This window comes from Lolium perenne, chromosome 4 (genome assembly GCF_019359855.2).
Source record: "Lolium perenne isolate Kyuss_39 chromosome 4, Kyuss_2.0, whole genome shotgun sequence".
Taxonomy (NCBI): domain Eukaryota; kingdom Viridiplantae; phylum Streptophyta; class Magnoliopsida; order Poales; family Poaceae; genus Lolium; species Lolium perenne.
In genome coordinates, this window is record NC_067247.2 from 181,626,818 (window position 1) to 181,647,573 (window position 20,756).

The 20,756-nt window shown below is 45.7% G+C and overlaps 1 protein-coding gene across 1 annotated transcript; it reads right to left on the reverse strand.

The window, feature by feature from the left end:
* Positions 1-263: 263 nt before the first annotated feature.
* LOC127294490 (uncharacterized) lies at positions 264-4,873 on the reverse strand. Its single transcript, XM_051324319.2, has 8 exons — positions 4,119-4,873; positions 2,015-3,428; positions 1,782-1,932; positions 1,589-1,686; positions 1,365-1,430; positions 1,063-1,152; positions 751-927; positions 264-630 (listed from the first exon to the last, which is right to left on the reverse strand). Exons 1-8 carry the CDS (start codon positions 4,736-4,738, stop codon positions 592-594), a joined length of 2,655 nt encoding a protein of 884 aa, XP_051180279.1. The 5' UTR covers positions 4,739-4,873; the 3' UTR covers positions 264-591.
* Positions 4,874-20,756: the final 15,883 nt, after the last annotated feature.

Below are 20,756 nucleotides of genomic sequence, written 5' to 3' on the forward strand. Positions count from 1 at the left end.
GCGAGAGTACAAAGAATGTGCTCCTGACCCAACAATCCTCTCTGTTTCCAGCCATTTGTCACCCAGGTTGTCTATAGGACGGTGTACATAATGGAAGGCATCACACATACTCAGCCTCAGATTTAATTTATTTTGTACGTGAATGATTCCCATGTGCGTGCTTAACTTAAGAAAGTAAAAAACAACCAACTTGAAGAAAAAAAGACATGTATCAAAAACTATAAGAAAAAAAACCATGACAAATTAAACGACAATATATGGGGTTAACTCAAATAGCAAAGTATTCCAAATCATGTTCCAGATTAATGTACAAGCTGTACAATTTACAAGAGTGAGATAATGATGGGGCAAAGCAAAATTGTACATCTGTACTTCACAAGATAAAGTAAAGCATGAACTGTGTTTTCGACTTCTGTGGTCTGATTATAAACGAATGGTATGGAAGAGATACATGTAATATTGGCCCTCCAATGTATAATACACTGTAAAAATCATCCTAATAAATCACGCCATCACCGATTCTCCCGTCTTGATCCTCCAGTGCTTCATGTGGGTACAACTAAAAGCTGGCTGTATATTCACAGGAACGGCTTAGAAGAGCTCTTCAGAATTAAATTTGTTCCATGCCTCCTGTTTCATGCAAATGTAGGGGAACATAAGCGATTGCCGTGAAAAATATGTTCCTCAACAATAGTGTAACCCATATGAATTACAAACCCAATAATTGTTGCAAAGCAGCAGAATACACACCTTAAGCATATCAAAGACCTTCTCAGCGATATATTTCTGCTGAAGAGTTGCACCCTTCTGTTGCACCTTATCAGGATGGATGCATAAGGTCGCCCTTCTGTACTGCTTTTTAACAGCAGCACCAGTAATCAAATCTGTCAAGGAGACAGCTTGCCACCCACATTCTGGCCAAAGTATCTGTTTAGAAGGAAGCAAACAGGAATACTGAGCATATTTATGCAATAAAACAATGATAACACTCAAACGTAAAGCACAGAATCAGGCGAAAACATAAGAAGAATAGCTTCAGTGGAGAAGGCATTAGTGGCTCACATATTGCAGAGTTGATAATAAAGCACGTAAGTTGCCCTCTTTTCCAGCGGCCCACCTCTTAATTTCAAAGTCTAACGAGTCACCAATCCTCTGGAATCAAGAAAATCCAAAAACAATAAGTAACTATTAGTAACCAAGAAAGTCAAGCTTAAAGGGCCAAGACATGCGGCCCTATCATGAGCCAAAGAAAATGCCATCGAAGTCCATGAAATACTGAAAATAGATGTGCAATAGCAGCACAGCACATACTTTTTACATAAGCAGAATCAACTTGCAAGTTATATGAGCAACACAACACTTACATCTCTTTCTGCTTGTTCCCTCTGAACCTGCATATCTCGTTCATTCTTCTCTGCCAAAGCTTTCGCCTGGAGATATGTTGGTTGTTATAATATGATGAACAGTAGTAGGAGAATGAAAAATCCATTATTCCTTTATAATAGGAAAAACGTTGACAAATATAATACGGAATGACCCAGATTGATCACTGGCTGTATCTAGTGAGAGCAAGAGGTGGAAACATTACCGCTCGTTCACGGGTCCTCTGGTGACGTTCTAATCTAGCACGTCTTCTTTCTTCACTCTCTCCCTCAACATCTTGAAATACGTCAGATGATGAACGTGCTGAAAAATAATGCTAAATGAATCATAAACGGTGCAAGATTAGGAAATGGTATCATTACAAAGTTATAGAACTGCTGTTTTGGGAGGACCAGTACGTTCAAATTCAAATAGGTCAGATAGACCATTGCCAAACATATTTGTGGCTGATGGTGTGTTTGCTTTTCTCGTAGATGCTGAGGTAGAAGCTGGTCTCTGTGATCCATTAACTGTTCCTGTACCTTGTGGTTGAGGATCAAACATTGATTCCTGAAATACCCAACATTAGCAAAAGGCGATATTACTAAATCCAGACATTTTTTAATGTAAATATTTTGGGGCCTGTATGTACCGCTGTTGGTGTCCTCTGCTTTGGTGCACTATTACTGAAGAAAGAGTCGAGGTCATCTGGTGTACTCTGTTTTTCTTTTGCAGCCACAGCAGCAGCTGCTGCTGCATGCCTTTGTCGAGCCTCGGCAGCAGCTCTTTCTACTGCAGCTCGCTCAGCTCGCTTCCTTGCTTCTTGCTGAACTCTCTCTGTCGCAGCTCTTTCTGCTGTAGCCCTCTCCCTAGCAGCAGTCCTCTCCCTTTCCTTGGCTTCAGCAGCTGCCCTCTCCCTAGCCGCAGCTCGCTCCCTTTCCTTGGCTTCAGCAGTAGCCTTCTCCCTTTCTTCTGCAGCGGCCCTTGCAACTCTGTCTTTAGCCTCAGCTGCAGCCCTCTCACGGGCTTCCTGATGAGCCCTCTGCACAGCAGCACGCTGTGAGCGTTGACGGGCATCCCTTTCAGCTTTTGCACGAGCTTCAGCAGCTGCTCTCTCCCGTGCCTCCTTTGTAGCCCTCTCAACAGCTTGTTTCTCTCTCTCCTGTTCCAATTCCCTCTCCTTTTCACGTCTTCTCTGTTCCTCCCTTAGTCTCATTTCTTGTGCTTGTTCCAACCTTTCCTGGCTTTCTCTCTCTTCACGAGCTGAAGAATTTGTACCATACTCTTCGTCCTCTTCAAAAGCATTGGTGTCATAATGAACAGGCCTTTGTGGCTTGCCCATGGCAACACCCTCTGATTCATCTATTGAAGAAATATCTGCTTGCTCTGGCGAATATTTGTAGTGGTTGCGCTTCTGGCCAGACTGCTGCGCAGACTCATCATTCTTTCCATTTGCTTTTGCAGCCCGAGGTTTTTGTCTAAGAAGAGGAGGTGATCTGGAAGGTGGAGGAGCACTAGTTGGCCGTGTGAAGAGGGGGATCTCAGAAACCGTAAGCCATATATCGTCTTCAGATTCAGTAGATATCGGTGACTGGTCACCCATACCATTGCCACTGTATCTCTCTGAACTGTCATCAACATGAATATCAGAGTACCTTGCAGACTGCGATTTGTGCATGCCGTTTTCGAAGTCCTCCAATGAAGATCTGCTTCCAGGATTCCTCTTCGCTGAGCTTTGCACAGGCCTCGAGTCTCGGGATTTGCTTTGTAGATTGGTATCACCATTGCTTTCAGAGGTGAACGAAGGATATGATTTTGGGACCTGGTCAAAAGTACTGGACTCCTCAAATAGATTATCATCATCAGCAGTACTATCAAAATTCTTTCCTTCAGTCTTTACAGGCTTATTTAGATCTTCCAATGGATCTGTGAAACCGCCCGGGGATGGATATGTGGAGCCTGAAGCAGACTCTCCTTCTAGAACAACAAATGGATCATCAACCATGCTGGCTGTTGATTTTGAAGTTGAAACTGATTGCTTCTTGGTGTTATCATCATTAGTGTTCCTGGAATTTATAGTGAATATTACGAAACCGACAACGTAATTTTTGTCAACAGAAAATACATGTTTCACAGAACTTACAAGAATGTGCTAGTGGATAACATGAATAAAAGTGGGAGGTTTACAGCAACTAACATATCAACTTATGATTGATTCTACGAATATGTTTTTATCATCAGATTTTCTGTTAGTCATTAGCTGCCTCACAAGAACTAAGAGTCGCTCGATTAGTCAAGACTAGTCTATGAATTGGTACTTGCATTCCAACCGAAAACCAAGACTAGTTGTGACTATACTACTAGTCGCAAAACTAGTCTGATTAGTTGCAAAGACTAGTCGTGAAAACTAGTACTCCCTCCGATCCATACTAAGTGTCGTGGTTTTAGTTCAAAACTGAACAAATTTGAACTAAAACCATAGCGCATTTTATTTCCTTATAATCTCAACTGATTTAATGTAGGAATAAAAGCACCAGCATACGCATGGAAAAGATCACTGGCTATTTTTCCTCAATTTAATCACCGATGCCACGCAAGCTCATCTCTTTGCTTAAGGTCGGTTCCAGATTCACTAGGAACTGGTTCTAGATGTTGGCATTTCACTTGAATTCATCCAACCCAAGACCCCCTGATCTACAATAATGAAGATCCAAACCGAATGCAGATCTAAGCAAGCAAAGCAAGAGCTTACTCACCTACTCTTTGGCGGGCTGCTTCTGGGGAACCCAGGGATCAGATCATCGCACGGGGCCTCCTCTTCCATCACTGGCTTCTTCTTCTCCCCGGCCGGCTTCATTCCGAAGCCCGCCAGCAGGTCGTCGTCCTCGACCACCGCCGACCTCTTCGTCTGCTGCGCTTGCGGCTTCTCGCCGAACCCGCCGAGGAAGTCGTCGTAGGAAGGCGGCGCCGAGCGGTTGCTGCTGGCCGTGAACACGTCATCGAACGCGGGGCCCGCCCCCGTCCCGAACACGTCTTCAGCGTCGTAGCGCGCGGTAGAGGAGGTGGAGTTGGAGGGCCTGAGTCCGCTGGTGGGGTTGAAGAAGTCGTCGTCGAAGGCCGGCTTGGTCGACGTCGAGGTGGAGGAGGAGGTGCCCTTGAAGGAGTCGAAGATCGAGTCGAGGGAGGGATCAGAGGCGGAGGCGGAGGGTGGCGGTGCGGGTCCGGGCGCGGCGAAGAAGCCGTCGTAGGACGGGGCGGGGGTGGATCTGGGGTTGGGCCAGGCGGATCCAGCGCCACGGGCGGCGGCCATGGGCGCGTCCTTGCCCTGACGGCGCACGCCGAAGTCCCGCGCCAGGAGCCCCTCGATGCCGTCCATGGCCCGCGGACGGCGGCGGCGGCGGCGGGCTCGCCGGAGAGCGGGAGAGGAAAGGTTGAGAGATCGGGAGAGAGAAAGTGGGGAGGAAGAGACGAGGGCGGTGATGTGTCTTTCTCCCTCGCCTCTTTGCTGGCACCTTCGGTTCGGTGTATTGGGCCCACTTGAGGTTGGCATGCATACCCAACTATTTTAAAAAGAGTTCGTGCTGTTTTATGAAAATGTGCAAGTCACACAATACAGCGAAATACAGTACAAATGTGGTGAGCAGACAAAACAAACAATGTCAAAACAACAAAACCTATTATCATCATCGAATGATAAGACTAACTTCAATCTGTGTATCAAACTCGAAGCTACCCATAAATCCGGATCCCAAAGCGTCTTTCGAAGGGATTTGGGGGACATGGACACTTAACCGTTTCCAGTTACGCGTTCGAAAGGCCGCTTCGGTCCGAACGTGCCCCAAATATTGTCCGGCGTTCCTAGCCCATCCTCTGTATGTACCTCCGAAGAGCCAGTGTCCTTCGACGTGTCGGAGGAAGTTGAGTCCTCCTCATCGTCGAAGGTGCTCGCCGGCTGCGCCTTCGCCTTCGCATCCGCCCGTGCCTTCGCCCGGGCCGCCGCGTCCTCAGCCTCTTCCTCCTCCTCCTCCTCAGCCTCTTCCCCGGCCTGCTCCTCGGCCTCTTCGTCCTCCTCCTCATCGGCATCCCATTCCTCTTCGATGGCCGGTGGCGGGGAATCGTCGCTGCTAGACGATGCGACTTGGTCCCACCAATGGCGCCATCCAGGCGATTTCCCCTCACTGTCGGTGTCCGATGACAAAGAGAGATTGCTCATGCTGACAGAGGATGGTGAGAAGAGAAAAGATGAATGGCGTCGGCCATCGGAAACCGTATATGTAGGTCTATCGACGAAGAGACGCATCGGCGAAAACTGCCGACCCAGTGCGATGCGGTTGGTCCGACGGTTTGGCCAATTTCAAACAAAACTGTGCTAGGTGAGATAGGTTTTTTTGGCATGCGACATTGCAAAGACTTACATGTCTCGAGTCATCCATACTAGCACAGTTATGTGACCTCTAAGACGTCACATAATATGTTGTTTTTGGGATAAACACAATACATGTTTCATTCCAATCACCAAGCATGGGATCGCCATTAAGAACCCCAACACCTCTTATGTGACCTTCGCCCCCACCACGTCCCGAAACTTCTTATAAAAGATAGAGTGCATACAATCAAGGCCGGGAGATTTGAAATCACCAATACTCTCCAATGCGTCCACAATCTCCTTGGACATGAATTCTATACACAACTCTTCATTCATCGCGTACCTAACTCTTGGATCAATGTGACCCAATATTTCATCCATCCGTGTACCTATAGTAGATGTGATTTTTTGAAAGATAGTTAGTCGCCACCTCTTGCATGGTCTCCTCCTCCTCCACCACCACCTCTCCATCCTCTCGTTTTAAATTGATAATGCGGTTAATTTTGTTCCTCTCCGAGGCGAAGGAATGGAAATATTTCGTGTTTCTATCTTATCCTTTCAGCCAATCAGCATGCGCCCTTTGCTTCTGATATGTTTCTTTCTGATCCTCCAATCTACTCAATTTAAACTGCAGAATCTCTTCCTTCTTGACGGACTCAACATTATCGTTCTTCCCTCTACATGCCTCAAGGTCCCTTTTCATCAGGTTGATTCTCTTCCCTAAGTCTCCAAGAACATTTCGGCTCCAATCTACCAGCACACCCAACACTTGCAAACCCCCCCTCCATCACACCCTACCCTCCACCTCCATCTTCTTTGCCCATTCATTCTCCACCAAACTCCTACACTCATCTTCATCCAGCCATCTCACCTCAAAACATGGCATAGTGCCACGATTTGGTGCACGCCTTGTGCATAAGCTCCCTTATGTATCTACTATGACCGGCCTATGATGGAATGTCGAGGGTCGGCATTTGTCACTTTGTATGTTGGAAACTGCCTCCTCCAGTCCCGTGAGGCAACCGCTCTATGCAGATGCTCTTTTAGGTATGTTTCATCAGTATCGCTATTGTTTCTCGACGTGAAAGCATCACCCATGAACCCCATGCACTCAAGATCACGGAATTCCAAATCCTCTCTTAACTTGTCCATTTGCCACTTCGGTTTTGGGACCTCTCCTTCCTTCTCCCATGCATGCAAGGTTTCATTGAAGTCCCCTATGCAAATCCATGGTTTATCATTTTGATTCTTCAGCGTCCGCATCAACTACCATGTCTTCCCCCTCTCCTCCGTTTTTGGTTCTCCATATGTACCGGTGAATCTCCACACAAACCCATCCACCTCCGTTATCTCTGTATAAATGTGATACTTGGAGACGAACCCAATCAGCTCAAGGTTAATCTTGTTTTTTCCAAAACATTGCTAGACCTTCCCCTTCCCATCACAATCGTTCACTGTCATATTTGGCATCCCAAGCTTCCACCATAGCCACCCAGTCACATCCTTCTTCAGTTTGGCCTTTGATAGAAAAAAAGACATTGGAGCCATCGCTCATCCAGATATCCAGAAGACCACGTATTGTCAGGTTGTTCTCCATCCCCCAACAGTTAAAACCTTCAAGAATCATTGGACCTCGTGTGGCTGTTCTGACAAACCCGTGCACATTATGTTTGAGTCGACCACTCCCTCCATAATAACATTTGTTTCTTTTGCCTTCTTACTCTTCATTGGATCCTCAACCTCCATATCATCACCCTGTATTTTCACCCCAACCTTAACCGACTACTTGTCTTCACCTCTTCCTTCTTTTGCAAGTTCCTAATAAATTTTTTAAACCTCCTTCTCTTCCCACCGAACTCAGCATTTGTTGTATCTCGTGCACGTGTTTTTTTATTGGCACCACTCCTTGTATCTGCAATCTTCACCCCGCCATTGTTACCCTTGACTTGCCATTCCTCTAATATGTCACCCTTACCCTGCACCACAATGCATTGGCACCTTCCATGTATCCTCCAACGCATGCTTCTCTAACTCCTCCTGCTCCTTGCCTTCATACTCGAGCTTTTTTCTATGTTGCATTCATCGGGTTCTTCTTCCCACCATCAGTGCTCTTTAGTGGACTCGTGACCTATTTCTCCTCACCTCCATCACTCCTACCACTCTCTATTGATAAAGAGTCACTTTTCCTCCAGGTTGGGCCATCGCTCCCACGCTCGCTTCCTCTACTCCCCCAAGTTTCTTGTGTAGCACGGTCTCCATCAGACGATGGCCTTCTTGCTTCCACATAGCTCAAACACTTCTGTGGCATCCATCTCAAGCCTCTCCCATACTGGGCTTCCTATCCTTTCTTAAGATTTATTGAGCACCCTTTATCAACATGTCCTACGATACCACATATGTGGCAAAAATCGGGAAGGTACTCATACTCAAAACAACACCAAATTGTTCTCTTCTGCAATGTCAACTGTCGTGCCCCTCATGAGTGGTTTTGTGATCATTAACAGAACTTATACCCGAAGATGCTTACCAATTGCTAAACCATTAACCAAACAATCTACAACCAAGAATTCTCCAATCCGATTACCAATAGATTCCGCTATGTCATAGTCCATCATCCCATGGGATAGTTGAAATAGTCGCACCTAGATTGGGATCGTTTTGAACTCATACTCATCAGATGTTTTCCTTTCCACGAACTCTTCCATCACCAGCAGGTCTTTCTCAAACATCCACGACCCGAGTCTACCTTTCTTCCTACCTCCCACCTGATGAAATGTAAACAAAAAAAATATTCTCACCGTGATCGTTCACTTGATCCCCTTCATCGGACAAAAAAAATGACCTAAACTCTTGATTGCCTCTGCATGTGCCAACTTATCTACCATCAGTTTGACCACTACATGCATGTCGACCACTCCCACTTTCCCCCACCTCTCCAGCCGATCTTGACTCGTGCCCTTTCCTCCTCAGAGAGTTTGAGACCCTTCAATATGCCTTCAACACCTTCAATTATTCACTCCTTCCTCCATGGATGAGTACTACGGGTCTAAATCTTGTGTGTTGTACGACCAGGTGTCCTAGAAAACACCCAAAAGTATGTGGACCTACGGTTTTTTGAGACAGAACGAAGACCTAACCGACTCGAGCGGGGAACCAAACACCAGATCGCTGGAGTTAATGGGATCTACAAGACGACCACGAGGAATAGATCACCGTCGAACCAGATCACCGGAGATCTGACAGGAACGGTTGCGGACCGCATGCAAAGTTGCAAGGTAGAAAACAAAATCGACACGGGATGGGCGGACTCTACACAAATAACTTCTTGTAGCATGAACTTCAACAATCTCCTGGACAACAAAGAAAACACTTTTGGTGTCAAACATGCACAAGGGCTAAACAATTTTACCAACTAATCTTGAGCTAGCAAAGCTCAAACTTAGTACAGGAACTAGATTTATTATCATATCAACATGATTATTATGAGTACTAATCTTGCATACCTTCAGTTTACCTTGTGGAACAATATCACGAACATAATTGCACTTGACATCAATGTGATTTGTCCTCTCACGGAACATTTGATCTTTAGTCAGGTATATGGCACTTTGACTGTCACAAAATAGATTAATGCAAGAATAATATCCACAAAGCTCAGCATACAAACCTTTCAACCAAACAAGACTCTTTGAAAGCATCAACAATAGCCATGCATTCTACCTTGGTTGTAGATTGAGCAATAACAGGTTGTAGCATTGCCTTTCGACTCACAACACAACCACCAACAGTGAACACATAACCTGTGAGGGACCTCCACTTATCCAAGTCATCATCAAAATTCTAATCCACATAGCCAGCGAGTTCCTCATCGGTCGTGCCAAACTTGAAGCAAGATTTGGATGTGCCACGAAGGTACATGAAAGTCGATTGAATAAATTTCCAATGTTATTTACCAGGATTAGCCATGTATCGGCCAACCAAATTCATAACATATGACAAATAATGGCATACATCAAGGAACCAACAACACTAGAATATGGAGTGGTGACATGTACTCAAAATCTTCATCAATACTAGGACATTGCAATGATGACAACTATAAGTGGGGAGCAATAGGTCTACTAATAGACTTTGCATCACACATATTAAAACGATGATTTTTTTCTTAACATAATTTTTGCTGACTAAGATACACACTAGATTCTCTCTCCCTTGTAATTTCCATACCTAGCTAGTGTTTTCTTAGCCGCACCAAGATCCTTCATATCTAACTCAATACTTAATTGTGCCTTTGAAGTAGTGATAATTTCTTGCTATTAACACCAATCAACATATAATTACAAGTGTATAAGTGATATGTTAACAAACTTGATGTAAACACAACTATCATACAGAGATCTCTTAAAATCATGTGCATGCATAAATGAATTAAACCTTCTATACCATTGTCTTGGAGAATGTTTCAGACCATAAAGGGGCATTTTTAACACGCAAACAAGATCCTCCTTACAATGTGCAACAAAATCTTCAGCTTTGTCCATGTATATCTCCCAAGCCTCCCGGCCTTTTTCGCTTCCGCCCAATCCTCCCGGCGATGGATCTCTCTTCGCTCCGTCGTTAGCCTTCTTATTGAATTTGGATCACAATATAAACGATGCCAGATCCGGAACCGACCTCCAATGAGCTAGATTAGTCGCTGGTGAGCCAGGGCGAAGGTGGTCGCTCCTCAAACTAAGGCTAATGATTTTCAAGTGTAGATGGTTCCTATTTTATTTTAACTCAGGTGCAAGGTTGTGTTTGATTAGCTTCAAACAGAAGGATGACGTGCTCCGATAGGTCTGGGTGAACAAAATAAATCATGTAGACCGGTGAAGAGGAAAAACTATGATTGAAATTTTAAAATGATGCCTATAGATTCTGTATTGGTGAAGAGGCAATTTAAAAAAATGGAAAGTAGGAGGTTCGAGGAAAAAAAGATTAACTAAAGCAAGGAAGAAATAAGATAGAAAAAACAACACGATGAAGGGCTATAGTTCTTGGCGGCGGCCGTAACATTGAGATGGAAGAGAAAAATGTCCTGTCACAACAATGGTACTTGCCAGAGCGGCATGGTTAATATCCCCAACGGAATTAGTTTCAAAATGAAAGACTTTGTGCCATAGGCAAGCCGAAAGAACAAAATTTTAATCCCCTGCTCAAGTTTGTAGATGGCAAACATTATTTTTAAGAATTAAAGCCGTATTTGTGCTTATGGAGAAAACATTATTCAGTATACTAGTGTAATTGGCTTAAGAAACACACCTTACTTGAATATCCAATTTACAATTTGAGCATACTATATACCTCAAGTCATCTATATCCAAACCAATGTAGAAATGAGGAGTTCAAATTTAAAGTAAATGTTATTAAAAAAGATTATACATACTACTTAAAAAATGACCTGAATTCTTTGCGACGTTGTTGTACTCGAGAACTGTATAGAAATCGTGAGGAAATGCACAAACTGTCAGAAAATTGAGGTGAAAATTGAATTGCACGCATATCATCAGAAATCAACATATCTGCTCATCCATCACAGTGCAGTTCTTTCAAAACAAAACACTGAAGGAAAACTAGAGAAGGGAAGAACTCATAGTTTAACCATCAGGAAAACAGAATGTTACCAGTGCCAAACAAAACTTCTAAGACGATGTTCACAACTCCTCGAAACAGCAAATAGTAAATGTTACAGAACAAAAGGGATCGATGTCCTCGTTTCCACGATAAAATGTGATACAGTAGATGATACAACAAATAGCAGTAGCAAGATGCATGACTCCTTTTGTTCTTGGGAAGCTAGAGGCCACTCCATTCAGTGCTGAATGTATCAAAGAAGTCGTGCGCGGCGTCGGCGTGCGAGGTGACACAGAGGCAATCCCTCACGTCCATTTTCCGGAGGCTAGGCAATTGCCGCCACTGCAGCAACTGCATTGCCTCGTCGGTGACCATAGTTCCCACCAGCACAATCTCTTCAAGATACCGCAGTTTCTTGGACATCATGCGCCGCAGAGCAAAGTCGTCGACGGCCGTATAGCACAAGCTGAGTCTCGCCAGCTTGGGGCAGCGCCTGCCGAGAGGCTCCTCGAGGTGGCCAATGAACTGCGCCCATCCATCCAGGACGAGCTCCTGGAGAGTATTCCCCAGCAAGGAGATCACGTAGTCGGCCGCGGCGTCGTCCCCTCCGCACCAGCTCAGGTCCATCTTGGTGATCATCTTGCAGCGGCACATGACGTCAAAGAGTTGGGAACTGATGACGTTCTTGTGCTCGATCCTGGCGTAGCTGAGTTCCATGAGCTCGGGGCAGGCTTTGGCGAGCCACGACAGGAACCGGTCTGCGATGTTTGTGCAGTCGTCCAGCCTGATCATCCGCATCTGCGGGCAGTCCTGGGGAACAATGTCGTCGGCTAGTCCGGGCGGCGATGCCTCGTCAAAAGTGCACTTTTCAAGTGTAAGTTCTTCCATGGTCTCCTGACACCAATAGAGTACCTTCATCAAGCCCTCATAAGAGGAGAAACTGACCCTTCCGAGATTGAGGCTCTGGAGCGTCGTGTTCGGTCCCAGCAAACGTATAAGGTCAAGGTGATTCACAGTGCTGCCCCAGATCACTAGACACTTGAGCAGTGGAAGCTCAAGATGAACATACATCTGGTGAAACAATCCTTGTACGTAACAATCAGAACAGTCTTCCAACAATAAGGTACGCAAAGGATGAGTTATCTGAGATTCCCTGTGGACTAACACAGGCACCATTGCTGTTTCCATTTCTGATCCTGCACTCTGCTGTACCACATCCATGCTATGGAGCTCCACACTGGCCAAACCAGGCTTCTCGGTCATGAAGGAGACGATAGCATTGCTCGAGATTTGAGGGCACGCATCCAAGGAAAGAAAGGAGAGTCTCTTAGCGTGCTTCACCAGAGTCTGCAAGGATGCAACAGTGATGGATGGGCAATCCTCGATGTGGAGGGAGCTAAATGCGCTGCATCTTCTAGAGATCTCAAGAATGCCATTGTCCGTGATCATCGGGCATCCCATCAGACGAACCAAAATTAAGTTTGGAAATGCCTTAGTTGCAAACCTCACTCCTTTGTCGGTAACATGTTCAACACCTGAACTAGCATCACTGCCACTTGACAACTGGATGATATCCAGCATTGAAACCATATCCCTACGGGAAATGCCAATGACCTTTTTCACAAGCTGTGTGTCGTCCAAATCATATCCCTTCAGCTCCAGATGATTCTTTTTCTGAGTTTCACAAAGTTTTGATCCCAAGGACAACACGAGCTCCGCCCATCTCCAGCTGACAGTAGAACATGATAGCAAATCTTCTGACACATCGAGTAAGCTGAATATGTGACGGATGCAATCATCTGGCAGGCGACTTATCAGATCTTGAGGCTGGGTGCTAGGGACAAGTTGACTTTTGGATCGTTTTCTTGACTCATGTTTTACCATTCTGCAAACATAGCAATTGTAAGATTTCATCATAAATTACATTGACCAAGTACAGTATGTTGAACTCTATCAACTAGATTTAGTTGATCATTACGAAATAAGAAAAAACGTGGAACAAAAAATTGAACCCCTTCAATGGTAAATAAGTAAAGAAACGATATTACACCAATAATTTGTTTTTTTTATTTCCCTATGCATATCATACCACTATATTTTATAAAGGCTTTAACATGACATTGGAGAGTCAGTTTTATAAAGGCATTTACAGCTAAGAGCCTAGGAGTCATCGCATAGCTCGACGTTGTCGCTGCACACCTAACAGTTAGCGACGTGTTAAGGACTATGCAACGGCTTCCACCTAGGTTAGGGCAGCGGGGTGCTAAAGCTTGGGAGAACGGCCAGCGGCGCGCTAGAGCATGGGAGAGTGGCCAGCTCCGCAGTGCACGGTGGCGCCGGTCGGCGCATCGAGTAGGGTAGGACAAACGGCCGTGTGGTGTTGTGGCGGCTGAGTCGCCTAACATTTTAGCTATCTTTACTATTAAATTGCTGGAGGTGGTGGTGGTATGTGAAAACACAAGGGTTAATTTTTCGTACATAAGAAAAGTCGCCCATCAATCATAGCTAAGAAAATTCATGTGTTTCCATCGTCCTTTCCTCCGTCATGCTAGACCGATTGCCTCCCTAAATCGCTAAGAAGACCATTCTTCCTAGCTATCCAAGACCAGGAAAAGCAACGCACTTAAAGGATCCGATAGTCGAAAACCAAGGAAAACCAGAGTCCTCTTGTCGTCCACAAAATAATTGCGTACGTCCCGCGAGCGCTCTGTGTTGTCATATTAGTTTTTCTTTAAAACATGTTGTCATACTAGTGAGATGGTACTAATAAAGTTTATTGTCTGCCACCCGTCACGCTCCCCCGCTAACCCATGTATACATATGTAATACTGGGCCAACCCAGTCAAACGCCCTCGCGCCAATGGGATCTTACGGCAAAGCCAGAAAAACAAGCACCCAGGATCGATGAAAAAACAGCAAAACAAGCTAGGTTTAGTCCCACCTTGCTTCCTCAGAACGAGCCTCACCGGGTTATATACTGTCACAAGTTGCATGGGTATTAGCAAGCAAAGTTCGGAATACACAACCAGCCGCACATATGTCTATATATATGTGGTGATTGTTGGCTTCGTAATTAGTCGGGATGGTTGGCTGCCTTGCATGATGTGAAATTAAAGGAAGACGAGCAGTACATAATCAGAAGGTGGCGGGAAAATTCAGGGAGGGAGGTCGAGTACAGTGCCTAACTATGATGCACTCCTTTTGAAAGGGAATCACAACGCATGGGCTCTATGATTTTCACTAATAAACACTATAATAGATAGGTTAATTAAAGAACTCTATTGTATTTGTATTTTATCGACACACGCATATAAACATATGGAAAAATAATATGACGCCGTAGCAACGCACGCGTCTTGTGCTATATATTATAAAGGCATTAATAGTAGAATGCTCTTCATTTCCCCCCGCACCCCCTCCTGACCCCCCTAACCTTAACCCATCTCCCCGTCGCTGCCGCCGGTGGCGCCGCCGGGCAAATCCCGCGGGGCGTGGCGGCGGTGGCGGATCTTCCTCGACGCTGCATTGGGAGGCGGCGGCCAAGACCCTCCTCGACGTTGCGGCACGTCAGTGGTGGCTGGTGGTGGGCGGCAGCTAGGTCCTTGATCTGCGCTACTGCCTTCCCGCCTCCCATCGGCTCCTCGACGTTGCGGCACGCCTGTGGGTGGCTGGTGGTGGGCGGCGGCCAGGTCTTTGATCTGCGCTGCTGCATCTCCCCGCCTCCTGTTGGTGCGAGGTGGTGTTCCTGGGCTTCTCCCGCAGCACGAGGTCGCCCAGGGCAGCAGCCCTGGGTTGGATGGGGGAGGAGGCCCTCTTCTTCGACGGAGATGGTCGGCCTGCGGATGATGGTGGTGGGTCTTTCGATCTGTCACCGTGTCCCAGCGGCGAGGTGGCGAGGCATGGAAGCCAGCGATGGATGAGGAAGGCATGAGCATCCTGGATGTCGCCGGTGGAGGGTCTGTCGGCTGCAAGGCATTGCCCTTTCGCTTGGTGTCACCGGTTTTCCACGGCTGGTCTGGGATGGTCGGCGGCATTGGGGCCCTACCTGATTAATGGTGGTGATCCTAGAGTCTCTCTTGTGCGAAGATGAAGACCTGCGTGAGGCTGGTCCGTCAAAATCTGGCCGGAGTGATGAGTTCCGGAAAGCTCCGCCGGCGAATGGACAGTGCATCTTTTGCATGGAGTTTGCTGGATCGAGTGGTATTCGGTCGCGCGCACCCATGCTTTTATTCCGACCTTTTGGTTCTAGAGGGAGCGGCGCGAATCTCTGTTCTGTGTCGACATCAAGTGACATTTTGGTCCATGGTGGAATATCATGAAGGCCGGATTGGAGGACTAGCTAAGAGAGGTTCAAATCTCCGCGTTGTTGAGGGACTTGCTTGGTGTTCCAGGATCCGCATCAGTGGTATGAAAGTGGGGGCGGCAGCACATGTGAAGCTCAGAGTCCTACCTTTCAGGGTGAAAACTTAAGGTCTGGCCTTAACTGGTTGTGCCTGACAATGATCTTGTTAGAGGCATTATTTTGAGAGCTAGGACTATCTTCAGGGTGAAAACCTAAGATCTTGGTCGGGCGACGACGACGCTGGTGCACCGTTCCCTTCTTGGAGGCATCGCTTTTGAAGAGTCTGTATCAGGTGTTGTCTTGGTGATGAATGTATTGCTATTGCTAGGTCTAGGATGTTGTAGCGGGACTATTGTTTCTTAGTTTTCTTTTCTATTTTTTGGATGTGTACATCCGTACTTCCATTAGGGTGTTGTGTTGTTACAGAGACTAGACGTAATTGATATCTTTCGATATTAATATATTCTCTTTATCGAAAAAAATGTATACAAGAATGTTGGAATTACAAGAATATTTCGGCTGCCAATGGGCACCACAAAACCAAAGATTGAGGATTTCATCAATATTGTGGACAGAGTTGACAGGTAGTATCATATGAGGCGCAAGCTTGTTATGCTCTTCGGCAAGGGCGCAAGGCCATCTTTTCCTCTAAGGCACACCTTACCGGAAACTTGTCAGTTATTTAGCCTGAAACTCGCTCTTTTGTCTCTACAAGCATTCTATGTTGTCAGCCCATCAATTTAAACTATTTTTCAAGTTTGAACTTTTTAACATTTGAACTTTTTTTTGTAGTTGAACAATTTTTAAATTTGAACATTTTTCATCTTGAACAATTTTAAATCTGTTTTTTTTTAATTTGAACTATTTTCAGATTTGATCTTTTTGAAATTTGAACAATTTTCAGATTTGAATGATTTCAAATTTAAATATTACCAGGGACTCATCAATGTGATCTTCAGATTGTTAATGAGCTTGCATGGATATTACCAGGGACTCATCAATGTGATCTTCAACCTACGGAGGGTGGGGCTTTTAAGGCTTTGTTCCCGTCTAAGGCAGATTTAGCAAGAATGGCAAAGATTATAGGAGTACTAGTACTAGGAACCGACATTTTCTTAATATTTGAGGAATGGTCAGCAGCAGAGCTTGATCCTTTTTCTCTCACTAAGGTTTGGGTAAGAGTGTATGGTGTTACAAGGAGAGATGTGATTATTTATCTCTTTTTGCTGTTGGTTCTCTTATTGGAAAGTCAAACGAAATTGGCATGGAGTTTACTGAAGGACATTCGGAGGTAAGGATGAAGGTGGAAGTTACTCGTGTGGAGTTTATTCCCACCATACTGGTAGATCATACTTATGATGGTGAGGGTTATGGGCTTCTATTTAAAGTTGAAAGGGAGAAGGTGAATGATAAAGTTGATGAGGTTATGCAAGAGGCTAACCTGGACGATGATGCAAAAAACGCATATGATAAAAGCAAGGCGATTTAAAAAAATCTGATCTCACGCCTATGGGAGGAGCGGCTAATGCAAATTCTGAGCAACAAACCAATCCACACAATCCAAGTCAGCACCCGACCATGAAAGCTCACTGTTCTTTACCTCTGTTGAGAATTGGCCTGGTTTATTGCCCCAATCCTTCTCAAATTATTACGAAGTCCAAAATTAGGATCTCAAAATTTTCACTTCGAATGTTATGGGGGGACAGTGATAATGAGGATGATGAAAGTTTACCATCACCGCTGCCTCGAATCAATGTTGATAGTGAGGAGGTCTTTCCCTGCGGAGCACTTTTTGGTAGTTGACATCTTGTACCACTGGTGATGGCAGTACAATTGGGTGTGGAAAGATCGATGCCCTCACTTGTGTTCCTTTGCCAAGGATCACGATATCACAATCAAGGAGGTCTGTGCCTTGGCTAGTTGTGATATATATGAGCATTTCCACCTTATATTGTCTATGATTGCTTAAAATCAATTTGATGGGTTCCAGGAAATAGTTTGTCCATTTATAAAAAGGAAGAGAAAGACAAGCGGCCTCTTCTTGATAATCTGGCAAATTACTCAAGGATGATGGTTTATCCAGCTATGGCCCCTTTAGAGAAAGCACCATATAAAATGATTTGGATTTAGAAATCTTGTGTTCAACCAAGTTTTTTTTTGTTACTTGTTCAGGATAGGATAAACACAAGATATCTACTCATGAGGAAAAAATTCCATGTGGAAAGCACTGATTGTGTTCTTTGTCAGAACAATGTAAATGTATGTTATATGCAACTATTCTTCAAGTGTGATTCCGGCCAATGTTTCTAGTGGGGTTCAAATGTAGAATGGAATACATAAATGGATATACTAGATATGCTTTTGGACAGTAGGAAATGATACAATCTTATATATTTTTCAAATAAATTATGATTACAAGATTGTTGCAAGATCAATTGAGAAGATTTGATTGAATGGGGTACTAATACTAAATATTATCTTGATAGAGCAAAGGGGCAGAAAAGGGAAACTACAATGATATGACTGGACCGGGATGAGGGTGTGACTGAAGGACATGCAAGATTTGAAATAATATAATCACTGAATTCTATACAGCAAAAATTGGAAATCGAGGTAACTGCAGTAGTTAGATTGGTGTTGTTGGGATTAATAAAATTCCAATGAAGAACGTAGATTCCCTGTGAATAACTTTACAATGAAGAAGCATAAGTTATTCTTCTGCCCTAGTTGTTTCAGTCAAGATTTTTACCAAAAGAATTGTTGTTTAGTCGCTAGATCTTTTTGGTCAATTAGAGGACTTCCATAATGGGGTCCTAGATGTTTCAACAATTAATTATGGAGCAAGGTGATTGTTGCCAAGAGGAAAGATGTTGAACTTTTTCTAAAATGTAGGCATATATGCCTCCTAAATGTTAGCTTGAAAACTTAACTAAAGTTGTACTAGTTATTAGATTAACTCAAGGCATCATGGTATTATATTGGAGTTGGTGATGGTACATCACACTTTGCAATTTGCACTTTTGCCTTCATCATCAAATGCATCCAAAACATATGTTTGTTTCTCAGCGTCCCCGCTCAACATCTAATGCACTTAGACCATTGGATTGGCGATCATCTCCCGCACAATATCGCCCATAAAATTAGCAAAGCTACCAAAATCATAGTTGTTAGAATCGTGATTCTACTATGAAATTCTACGACCTTACAATCCGAATTGAGTGAAATGATTGTAAAAGTTTACTAGATTTTACGATGCTCAAAGTTAAGATCCTACACCATAGTGATTCCGATCCGATTCAGAATCACGATTCTGATAACTTTGACCAAACTCATTCGGACAGTCCAACTATCGAGTAGATATTTCCTCCCCGGCTCACCCTTGACCGGTTCGCCTCATTAATTCCCCCGAGGGAATCACGGTGTTGCCTCGTGGGTTTGATCTTCCTTGTAATTTCCTTCACTTTATTTTCAGCTGGATCCGATATTTTTTTTGAACAAGAATGGGGTCAAGAAGACTCTAGAGAAACTTCATTTCACATGTGGCGGGTACAAATTACAATGAGTCCCTTTTCCATCTCTTGCATCGACAAACCAGAAATTTGAAGAAAGGCCCTCAAATATAACAGAAAGCACCCTAGAACAAAAAGGAAGAAAGCAATTAGGTCCTTGGGCACCGCCGCCACCTCCTGCCGGTGATCTCAAGACGTTTCCATCGACATACAATGCCAAGACGCTCAACATCACGCTTCTGGCAAAGCCTTGCATCCGCTAGCCCCTCCTCCACCTCCGGGGTCGAACCACTTGTTGGTGAAGAAATGTTGAGCTCCGGCGAACGAGGCGCTGAAAGGCCTCCATCTTGTAGGTTGAAGACAGGCCGCCTTGCCGGCCAAGGATCGCGAAGCTGTTGAGGAACGCCGCGTGTTCCGGCTAGAAGGAGCTCTGAACAAGAAGCTCCATAGCACCCCGCAGGCGAGCGTCGATGGGCTTGGGTCAAATCCGCCGCTCCTCCTCTCGCCACCACGGCAAGGCGGAGGAAATTGCAGATGAACAAAAGCAGAACAGAAGCCACACCGACGGAGAGGACATGATCCCTCTCCCAGATCCAAAAACGGCACGCCCGCTTCTGCTCCTCCTCGCCACCGAGTCGGCCAGGAGAGAAGAAGAGGCATACTTTGCAGCTCCGATTTGACGCTCCCCCCACGCCACCACGGCCAGCTAGGAGAGCTCCATCTTTACTGCCATCCAGGAAACAAGAAGAACCTGCAGCCACCAGCTTATTGAAGAAGACGGCGTCACTCCACGCATCACCGCCCTCTAGCCACCGGAGCAGAGGAAGAACGAGAAGCAACCCTAGGCTGGTCAGGATCTAGCGGTGGAGATCCGGACCACCATCTCCACTAAGAGGCATACAACCACAAACAGCAAACAAAACCTGATCTGCACCTAAATCTACCCCGGCACCAAACCTAGACCGACTCCAGCCAGCTATTCTGGCGGATTGGCTGTCGGCGGCCCGGTCAAGGAAGGAGGAGGAGCAAGGCTACTGTAGAGGTAGGAGAGCCTGAGGTGGGGGAAATGATGCTCTCAGAGCATCTCTAGTAGATCCCCCATCCGACCCCCATCTGCATAATAACCGATGATTTCTGGTTCGGAGGGCAAAAAACGCGCCGTTCAGATCCCGCATCGGACCCCCATTTCCAAAAAAAATCCCGGGCCGCCCCGATTCGCGCCACGCGACCCCCAAGTTCCCGGGTCGGAGGGGATGTGCAAGGCCAACCTCCATCCATTTCCCCCCTTGGCGCGAAGGAAGTTTCAGCTCCTTCCTTTCCCGCTTCCGCTCCACCCGCCGCGCCCGATTCCGCCGCCCCGCCCATCTCCGGCCACCACCCCTCCGACGCTCCCGGGCAAGGGCGCACACGGGCCCAGCTGCAGCGACCGCATCCGGATCTAGCGCCACTGCGGAAGCCACCACCGACCCCGCTGTCGTCGTCGCGCCTCTCGCTGCTGCAGCGACCGGAAAGCGGAAGCGGCTGAGGAAGCACGTCGTCCCCGCGCCTCCTGTTGGCCTGGCGC

Bases quoted from the DNA above. Each gene is read 5' to 3' on its own strand.
- LOC127294490 (XM_051324319.2), bottom strand. From the start codon at position 4,738: ATGGACGGCATCGAGGGGCTCCTGGCGCGGGACTTCGGCGTGCGCCGT. The intron at 1,933-2,014 runs GTACATACAGGC...TGGGTATTTCAG, and splicing joins AGCAGAGGACACCAACAGCG to GAATCAATGTTTGATCCTCA. The intron at 1,431-1,588 runs GTAATGTTTCCA...ACATATCTCCAG, and splicing joins AGAGGACCCGTGAACGAGCG to GCGAAAGCTTTGGCAGAGAA.